Here is a 10,461-nt window from a genome sequence, read left to right as displayed (position 1 = left end):
TATCAAAGCCTCTAAGTGCTCACCATAGCCCAAGGCCTTGTGTACTGCTCTGGGTACCCAGAGTGCTTTCAATTTGCCCATTAAATTGCTTTCTGAAAAGGGATACTTCTTGCTTGATCTGTAACTGATACTGAATTGTTTCTCAGCTGTTCAACTGGCAAAAGGACCTTTGGTGGTGGTGTGCACCATCAACCATCCACAACATTGCAGTGTAGAATTCAGTGAAGGTTTTATTGAGCAACTGAGCTTATCTCTAAGTTGGCAGAATGTTGTTGTTGTTGTTTTTGTCATTTTTTCCCCCAGTCTGTGGTTCACACAAGCCTATCAACAGGAATGTGTAATTAATTTTGAAACAAAAAGAAAACTAAACATTGAATGCTGGCGGCTCACACCTGTTACCCCAACTACTTAGGATGCTGAGATCTGAGCACTATGGTTTGAAGCCAGTCTGGGGAGAAAAATCCATGAGATTCCTCTTCTTCTTCCTCTTCTTCCTCTTCTTTGTGGGGCCTGAACTCTGGGCCTGGGCTCTGTCCCTCAGGTCTTCAGCTCTAGGCTACCGCTCTACCACTTGAGCCACAGCACCACTTCCAGCTTTTTCTGCTTATGTGGTGCTGAGGAATAGAACCCAGGGCCTCATGCATGCGAGGCAAGCACTCTACCACTGAGCCACCTTCCCAGCCAACCACCCCCATGAAATTCTTATCTCCAATTAAGCAGAAAAAAAGCCAGAAGTGGAACTATGGCTTATGTGGTAGGGTACCAGCCTTGAGTGAAAAAGCCAGATGACAGTGAGACACCCCACTCTTAGCACAAAACCAAACCAAACACCTTGGAAGTTCAAAGTTGCCTTGAGTCCCAGTAGAAGGCACATTTGCCCCATTATGGTCCCTGTGTCTTATGACCAAGTCTGCAAAATTATTTGTACTGTCATTCCCCTTGGACAGAGTGGATATTCCAAATAAAGCTGTTTAGATAATCATAGTTTTAACAAAGACAATCCCTAACATCTGTAGAGTGCATTCTCCATACTTCTGCCAGGGTTGTTTCACTAAGTTACTAAGACAAGTTCTTAGCGAGTCACTTGCTTGCTTAGAAACCTTTGATGAGTCTCCATTGCCTGTGTGAAGTCCAAACTCCTTAGCACCGCATTTCCAGGGCCTTCCCTGACTTAACCCCAAGGTACCTTTCCTTTTCTTTTCCTGCAGCCTCATGCTGACAGCACAGAGGCCATTCCCTAACCTTTAGCTACTTCATCCTCTAAGGCCTAACTTTTCCGCCAAGCCTCTCCCCCCACCCAGGACAACACCCTCCAAGGCCAGCATTCACATTCCTTTTAAACACCCAGCCAGCGACACAGGCTCAGTTTAAGCAGTTCTATTTTTTTTTCTTTATTTTGTGGCAGCAATGGAGCTTGAACTCAGGACCTGGACTCTGTCCCTTAACCTTTCTGCTCCAGGCTGGCACTTTAACACTTGAGGCAAATCTTCACTTTCAGCTTTTGGGTGGTAAATCAGAAGTAAGAATCTCACAGACTTTCTTGCCTTGACTGGCTTTGAACCATGACCCTCAGATCTCAGCCTCCCAAATAGCTCGGATTACAGGAGTGAGTCACCAGGGCTCAGCTAGAAAGTGCTTATGTTTCTGAATAAATATGAAAATGAAAAAAGCAAAACAAAATAAAGCCAAATCTAGACAGAGACAACAGTAATTTATTTTTAAACCAGACTGTTGTTTTTTAAAAAATACTCATAGCGGGGCTGGGAATGTGGCTCAGTGGTAGAGCGCTTGCCTTGCATGCCTGAAGCCCTGGGTTCGATTCCTCAGCACCACATAAGCAAAAAGACAAAAGCCGGAAGTGGCGCTGTGGCTCAAGTGGTAGAGCGGTAGCCTTGAGCTGAAGGGCTGAGGGACAGTGCCCAGGCCCAGAGTTCAGGCCCCACGACTGGACCCAAAAACAAAACAAAACAAAACAAAAATACTCATAGCTTTATTACTATTGCAGACGGTTTATTATGATTGTAATTATTATTTCTACAGGTAGTTTAACTGTTGAAAGGGAGAAAGGAAGACAAAGACATTTATTTATTATTTATTATCTTTAAATATTTGTTGACTTTCTTATTCCAGGTGATGCAGGAAAAGCAGATTTCCCACTCAGGTCATTTCCCTCAGGAAGCTTAAAGAAAACATACAGATTCCAAAATGAGAAAAAAAAAAACATGGTAAGAGAGATTATATGCTTACGTAGATGTTGGAAATCTGGAGAAAGAGGTGCTAATTCCAAGAGCTAGAGCTTCCCTTATGATTTGCCTTCACCGTACCCGCTAGAGCTTCCCTTATGATTTGCCTTCACCGTACCCCCTGTGCAGCGAGGATTGAACTGGATAATAACTGCCATTAGCATGGGTGGGGCGGGGTGGGGATTCACATGAACTTGCCTTCCACCATGGAAAGGCAAAGAGAGAGTGTCCTGCTTACTTAATCAACCTAACTTGGGCATTCATTGTTTCTTTTTCTTCTACAAAATTGCTCTTTGTGGTTTGTTAGCTTTGAGACAGGAAGTTTTCAGTGTGTGGGGTTAGGCTGCTTCTCCTTCTCATCAGGATTATCGAGCATCCTCAGCCTCTTCTCCAGCCTCTGCTTCCATTCTTCTCGGAGCCTGAGGAGAGGGACACCGTACACACAGCTGGTTAGTGCATTTTGTCTTCTCATGTGTTGGTCAACTGACAAGTTTTCTTTACACACACACACACACACACACACACATTCTGCCACTGGGGCTTGAACTCAGAGCCCCTTTCACTCAAGGCTGGCATTCTACCATGTAAGCTGTACATCCCCACCCAGCTTTGTGCTGGTTCATTGGAGATGAGTCGTACAGACCTTCCTGCTCACCTGGCTTCAAACATTGATCCTCAGACCTCAGCTTCCTGAATAGCTAGATGGAATAACTCCCTGATACTATGAATTCCCTAGAAGAGGTATGAAGAGCATACTTCTTGTATTTGAAACATTGTATAATGACTCAGTTACAGCTGAAGGCAGGTCACTTAGATTTGGCCGTTCTCAAGATTTCTTTTTTAAATGGGGATACTTTTGAAAATAAGTGACCTCGGTACTAGCAGAAAGAAAGGAAGAGAAAAAGAAAGAAAAGAAAGAAGATAGAAGAGAAGAAATGAGACGAGAAGAAAAGAGAATGGAAGAGACATAGAAAAGTGAACAAAATTAAGAGTTACATTGAAATGTTGTATACCTGGCTGGTCCCAAGCCAAACAGGAAGTGTGTCCATAGATCATATCCCTACTGCATCTGGCCTTTCTCAGATTGCCCAGCCAGTTCTATGTAACCAATTCTCACCTTCTTCAGGACACCAACCCACTTACGCTGGTTTGCCAGACTTCACGAAGCCAGCTGGGTTCCTCTCTCTGGGGCTACTCACTTCACCTGTGAGTGATTTCATCTCTAGGACCTCTGCCAGAAACATCAATTAGCAGAGAAAAATGGATTCTCACCAGTGCTGGCTACCTCCTCTGTCAGTGAACACATAGACATGTGCTAAACACACTCCACCCAGCCTTGGCACAGGCTCTTGCTAGCTTAGCTTGGCAGAGGTAAAACAACCACATAATGAAAACATTAAAACATTGCCTTTGCTCTCTTGTTCACAAAGGGGTCACTGCAAAGTTTCAAGGATTTTGTTTATCCTATTTACTCAGAACATTTCTCTCTCTCTGTCTCTCTCTCTTTCTCTGTGTGTGTGTGTATGTGTGTGTGTGTGCACGCGCCAGTGCCAGTAGCAGGGCTTGAATTCAGGACCTGGTTATTGTCCTTTAGCTTTTTCACTCAAGTCTGGCACTCTACCACAGTTCCACTTCGAGCTTTTTGGTGGTTATTTGGAGCTAAGAGTCTCACATATTTTCCTTCCCAGGCTGGCTTTGAATCATGATCCTCAGCTCTCAGCATCCTGAGTAGCTAAGATTACAGGTGTGAACGACCAGCACTTGGCTTAAAAATGTTTATAGGAATTGCTACTGAGTTTATCCCATGTGAATTTTACTTCCCACCCAGCTCAGTATGATTGCACAGATACAGGGACATGGAGTCAGGGTGACCACCTGCCTAGCAGAATCGCAGAACAGGTCAAATCACCCCTCTGCTGAGTGAGCTCTATCCACTTTGGAGATGAAGAACTCCTACAAGCAGCTGAGGGGCTACATTAGAGTTGAGGCGCTGAGCTTGTGAGGGCAGGTTCTGGCCACGTACACACGTGACACAAGTCTTCTACATAGGAAATGTTCCCTTTGGCAGACTCCATAACTAGAACAAGAAGTTCATTGTCAATAAGGAAAGGTCCACATCATCCTTCCCCATCCGCCTTACATGTGTCATCACACACGTAGGAGGGATCTCTTCATTAACTAGCTTTTCCCACTGACAGGTCAGTCTAACCTTGGAATTCAGTATTAATTCATATACCAGGAATGGTAAGAGTGAGGAGGTGAAGGTGACATTTTTATTTTTTTTGGGGGGGAGTCCAGTAGTGGGGCCTGAACTCTGGTCTGGGCGCTGTCCCTCAGCTCTTCAGCTCAAGGCTAGTGCTCTACCACTTGAGCCATAGCACCACTTCCAGCTTTTTTTTTCCTGCTTATATGGTGCTGAGGAATCAAATCCAAGGCCTCATGCATGCAAGGCAAGCAATCTACCACTGAGCCACCTTCCCAGCCCAAAGGTGAGATTTTTTTTTTTAAATAATAGAACGTCCTGTTTGTCTGTGTTCACAAAGGGTTCATCCATATCTGAAGTCACTGGTTCTCAGTAGGCACCACTTTGGCACAAAAAGACAGAATGTGGGGTATGAAGGGAGAATCCTATTGACACCAAAGAGTTGATCATGCTAAGCATCTTCAAGAAGCCAAGACAGCCCTCCACAGCTAAGAGTTATCTGGTCCTACAATGCTGATCAATCCTGTGAGGGCTGGCTGTCCATGTGCTTGAAAAATCCCAGCACAGATGTTTGTAGTACTGAGGATGGAACCCAAAACCTTACACAGTGCTAGGCAAGTGCCCTACCTCTAGTGAGCCATGAACCCCCAGCCCTTTAACTCTTTTGTTGTGGATTATTTATTTTCTAAGATTAGGCTCTAACTGGCCTAAAACTTCCTTTGTCTCTGCCTCCTAAATAATTGCTATGTTTTGTTTCTTTTTTAGAAATTAAAAAATTGTCATTATAAAGGTGATTTAAAGAGTGGTTACAGTTACATAATCAGTCATAAGTAAAGTTCTTTCTGGACAATGTCACCCCTACCTTCCCTCTCTCCCAGTTTTTCCCTCCGATCCCCCACCCAGAAATTCATTTTCAACATAATGTCTAGTGAGTACCATTGCTGAATTTGTTTACCCTTTGCCCCTCTATTTCTTCCCCTTACACTCCCAAAGACATATAAATGAAAGGACAGAACACAGAGGAAAGAAAACAAAAACGACAAAAATTAAAAAAAACCCTGTTTTAATTTCCTGGGGTTCATTTCAATAAATATTATTTTGCATGATCTGGTGTAGATAGGCATTGTGCCTTTCTGTTCCTCTCCTAATAATTGATATTTTTTAAAATTGATCTTGAGTTTAACTCATGAGATTCAAGCATATCTTCAGCCCTTCCCATGCCTGGCTTAACAATTTTTTTTCTGTGCCAGGATTGTTTTATTATTATTATTATTAATTATTTTATTTTGGGTGCTGGTACTGGGTCTTGAATTCAGGGCTTCAACCTCTTGCTTAGATTTTTCACTTATACCTGATGCTCTACCACTGGAGCTAGAGTTCCACGTCTGCCTTTTTGCTGGTTAATTGGAATTAAGAGTCTCATAAACTTTTCTGTCTAGGCTGGCGTCATACCATAATCCTCAGATCTCAGCTTCCTAAGTAACTAGGATTATAGGTATGGGCCACTGGTGGGATTTATATTGTTTTTAAGTATTCTGTATCTCATGATTTGACATTTTATAAAGCTTCCTGGCTGAGGAGACGTTGCCTGTTCACTATGAATTTTCTTAGAGATAGCAAAAGGCTTAGCTGATATAAACAACCCATCTCCCCCTGAAATTCTCCCAAATCTGTTTCCCAACTCCTCTTATTCAATTCCTGCCCTAATGTATCCTGGAGCCAGGTATCTGCATAGAAATCACTAGGATAGCTTGAAGCTTATGGAGTTATTTACACTAGCTGACCTAAAAAGATGTGATGCTGTCTTTCCATGGAAATCAGAAGTGGGGTGTAGACTTTTCCCCTTGTTCCTGTTGCTATCAGTCAGAGGACCTCTTTACACTTGCTCTGTTTCTGGGAAAGCCTACTTAAAAACTTGCAGAGAAACCAGAAGGCTGATGGATCATGTTGTAATCCTAGCTACTCAAGAGGCTAAGATCTGATGATCATGTTTCGAAGCCAGCCCAGGAAGAAAAGTCTGTGAGATTCTTTTTTTTTTTTGATCGGTCGTGGGGCTTGAACTCTGGGCCTGGGTGCTGTCTCTGCACTCTTCAGCTCAAGGCGAGCACTCTACCACTTGAGCCACAGCACCACTTCTGGTTTTCTAGTGGTTTTTATTGGAGATAAGAGTCTCACAGACGTTCCTGCTCGGGCTGGTTTTGAACCGGGATCCTCAGATCTCAGCCTCCTGAGTAGCTAGGATTACAGGTGTGAGCCACCGGTGCCCGGCTTGTAACACTCTTATCTCCACTAAACTAACAAAAAGCCCAGAAGTGGAGCTGTGGCTCAAGTGGTAGAGCATTGCTCTTGAGAAAAAGAAGCTCAGGGACAGTGCCCAGGCCCAGATCAAGCCCTAGGATCAGTACTAAAAAATAAATAAAAAGACAGAAACAATAGTTCCACATACTTTCTCAGGGCGCTTCTCCCCTGGCGATCTTCCTCGAGCTCTCGGTAACAAGTCTGCTTACTGATTTCTTTTTCCCAGAAGCTTTTGAGTTCATCACAGGTCTCACAGCAGAAGACTTCCCGGCGGATGTATTGATTGTTCATCTCTGAAACATGACACAGAAGCAAGTCCTAAGTCCTGTAAATGAGGCCACTCAATCTGGAATGAGTTTGAATCAGATACTGCCATTTACTCGTGTGTGTGTGTGTGTGTGTGTGTGTGAGAGAGAGAGAGAGAGAGAGAGAGAGAGAGAGAGAGAGAGAGAGACAGAGAGACAGAGAGATGCAGAGAGACACAGAGAGAGATAGAAATAGACAGCGAGAGACCATAGACACATGCTCATATTGTGAATTTGGACTGGAAATGAAGGTAATAGTTATATCAAAAAAATATTCTGAAAAAATTTTTAGTGCCAGTCTTGGGGTTTAAACTCAGAGCCTGAGCATTGTCCTTGATCTTGTGTACCCAAGGCTAGTTCTTTTACCATAGCAACATTTCTGGCTTTTTGGTAGTTCATTGGAGATAAGAGTCTCACAGACTTTCCTGCCCAGGTTGGCTTTGAACCACAATCCTCAGATCTCAGCTATCTGAGTAGCTAGGATTACAGACATGAGCCACCAGTGCCCAGCATGAAACTATTTTTAAAATAAAAATAAAAACAGTAACTTTCAGATTATTTGATTCTTTTTTTTTTTTTGTCAGTCATGTAACTTGAACTCTGGGCCTGGGCGCTGTTCCTCAGCTCTTCAGCTCAAGGCTAGTGCTCTGCCACTTGAGCTACAGCGCCACTTCTGGTTTTCTGGTGGTTTATTGGAGATAGAGTTTCGCGGAGTTTCCTGCCTGGGCTGGCTTTGAACCATGATCCTCAGTTCTCAGGCTCCTGAGTAGGTAGGATTACAGGTGTGAGCCACCAGCATTCGACTCAGATTATTTGATTCTATAAGATAGGGCTCTGTCCTTGTCATGATCTCTAAATCATTTTAAAATCCTGTAAGCTATAGAAAAAATTTTAGTAATTCAAATAATTATTGAACATAAAAATTCAAATAAATTTTGTCCATCAGAAAGCAGATATCACTTTTCCATCTAGTTGTAAATTTATTTAGTACATTTGAGTATATAAATGTATATATATATATATATATATATATAGCAAGAACCCATTTCAGGAAAAAAAATATATATATATATATATATATATATTTTTTTTTTTTTTTTTCTGAAATGGGTTCTTGCTATTTTCAACCTCGGTACAAACTCATGAGCTCAAATGGTCCTCCTACCTCAGCCTCCTATGAGGCTGGAACTACAGGCATATGACAACATGTCCAGTTTATCACCAGAAAGCTGGAAGTTGAGCTAGGACTCAAGTGGTAGAGTCCTAGTCTTGGCTATAAAAGCTTAGGGACAGTACTCAGGTCCTGAGTTCAAGCTCTGGGACTGGCACCAAAAAAAAAAAAAAAAAAAGAAAAAAAAGAAAGAAAAAAAGAAAAGAAAAAAAACCCAATGCTTTCCTTGTTAGGAAAGAAAAAAGTAAGACCTCTCCCCATATACCTGTTTAGTCATAGAATCTTTCATGACATAATGCTCTTAAGTAAACTTATAATAATTCAAGCCAGGTATCTGGTATTGCAAGAAAGGCCCATTTGGTGAAATAGGTACTCAGGAAAATGTTTCTCTTTTTCTCAGCATTTTGAATGGCCATTCTAAGCTGAAGAGTACCATGGAGAAGACAGAGCAACCTGTAAAGGAAGCTGGACGGTTTAACTCATGAATTTCACATCTGTTTGACAGGAGCTTGGGCTTTGCACACAGATATGGCAGACTTCCTTTTACAGATATGGCATTCACAGTCAAGATCTAGAGGAAGCAAAACAGCTTAAACAGAATGGGGCCCACAACCCCCAAAGCTAAGTTAAATCTTGAAAGCCCCCTAAAAAGCTAGCAGCAGGCTAGGAGGGATCTCTGTGTGCTGACCTATTTCTTGTTTTCTATGGATCACAGAGCACGGTGGTGGGAGAGGTGTGTGTGGGGGGGGTGTTCTGTTTTCCTGGAGGAGCCTGAATGTAGTGGCTGTGACCTTTGGGATGACTTCAAAAAGACGCAGGGACTTAGATACCTAGAGCCATGCAGGAAAAGCTACTGGGGCTGAGTAATAGGCTGTCATGGTCACTGCTCGGTGTGTGTGTGTGTGTGTGTGTGTGTGCACGCGTGCACATGCACTTGCACTCTTGCTTAGCTGTTTTGCTTAAGGATGGCACTCTACTACTTAAGCCACAACTCCACTTCTGGTATTTTGCTGGTTAACTGGTTATTAGAGACTCAGAACTGACTTCAAACTGGGAGCCTCAAACCTCAGTCTCCTAAGTAGCTAGGATTACAGGTATGATCCACTGGCACCTGGTTAACCTTTGGTGTTTTGAGACAGGGTTTTGTTATGTAGCTTAGTCTGGCCTTAAACTGGAGATCTCTCTGCCTCAGCCTCCCAAATACTGGAATGGCAGGCACATACCACGTCACCTGCTGCTGCCCCATGATTTTGAAGAGCATCATCTCTGCTTTAAGACAACATCTTCAAAAAGGAACTCAAAGTAAAGATGGCGTTTTGCTAGATGCATTTTGAGGGCTGTCTACTTGCTCTCATGGGAGAGGCAGTCACTGTACGTACATTCTCTAATGAATCGTCAGCTTTAGCCATATACATTTTTTTTTTTTGTCAGTAGTGGGGCCTGAACTCTGAGCCTGGGCCCTGTCCCTCAGCTCTTCAGCTCAAGGCTAGTGCTCTACCACTTGAGCCACAACACCACTTCCGGCTTTTTCTGCTTATGTGGCGCTGAGGAATCGAACCCAGGGCCTCATGCATGCAAGGCAAACACTCTACCACTGAGCCACCTTCCCAGCCCCAGCAACATGCATTTTTTCCCTTGGCTTTTCTCAAACCTTTTCCCTGGGCTCTCCCTGTAGCGCTTCTGAACAGTTTTGCTTGCTTCCTATCTCACTCCTACCACATCCTTCTGCCTTCACCTGAACATGCAAACGCCATGCTGGTTGTCCAGACCTTCCACTGCTATTATTCTGGCAGTAGAAGGGAATGAATTCTTTTTTTAAAAAATTTAATGAATTTTTTGTGCCATGTCTGGGACTTGAACTCAGGTACCTCACACTCTTGCTTGACCTCTTCAGGACTGAGGCTCTACTACTTGATCTATGACTCCACTTCCAAGGGCAGTGAGTTCTTCAGCGGCTCTTCCTATCCACTGTAGGACATGTAGACATAGCTCTCTTCCCTCCTGTCCGTACTATTCACTCAGCAGTCCTATAAACCGTGCCTTGGCAGCCAGATGGGTGAGGGAGTCACGAAATAGGGTAGAAGACTTGGCATTATTGTCATACTGAGTGAACAAGCCCTTTTCTTACTCCGAGTCCCAATTTTATAACTCAGGAAATGGAAATGAAGAGCGATAGCCTAGAGGATAAAGTCTTGTACACTGTTGTTCATTCCACAAACATCCTCTACCCACAATGCAACA

The 10,461-nt window shown here is 43.3% G+C and overlaps 1 protein-coding gene across 1 annotated transcript; it reads right to left on the bottom strand.

The window, feature by feature from the left end:
* Positions 1-2,568: 2,568 nt before the first annotated feature.
* On the bottom strand, positions 2,569-7,035 carry Fam240b (family with sequence similarity 240 member B). The gene is made up of 2 exons (XM_042688044.1): positions 6,893-7,035; positions 2,569-2,662 (listed from the first exon to the last, which is right to left on the bottom strand). The coding sequence occupies exons 1-2, from the start codon at positions 7,033-7,035 to the stop codon at positions 2,569-2,571; spliced, it is 237 nt and encodes a 78-aa protein (XP_042543978.1).
* Between the last annotated feature and the right edge of the window lie 3,426 nt (positions 7,036-10,461).

Source organism: Dipodomys spectabilis, unplaced genomic scaffold, assembly GCF_019054845.1.
Source record: "Dipodomys spectabilis isolate Male_0828 unplaced genomic scaffold, ASM1905484v1 ptg000112l, whole genome shotgun sequence".
Taxonomy (NCBI): domain Eukaryota; kingdom Metazoa; phylum Chordata; class Mammalia; order Rodentia; family Heteromyidae; genus Dipodomys; species Dipodomys spectabilis.
Note: the sequence above shows the minus strand (reverse complement) of the source record. Positions and strands in the feature narration are given on the sequence as shown.

What these genes read in the sequence shown, in the direction of transcription:
- Fam240b (XM_042688044.1), bottom strand. Translation starts at nt 7,035, where the DNA reads ATGAACAATCAATACATCCGCCGGGAAGTCTTCTGCTGTGAGACCTGT. An exon ending in GGGAGAAGCGCCCTGAGAAA is followed by an intron (nt 2,663 to 6,892) that starts GTATGTGGAACT and finishes CCCTCTCCTCAG; the next exon opens with GCTCCGAGAAGAATGGAAGC.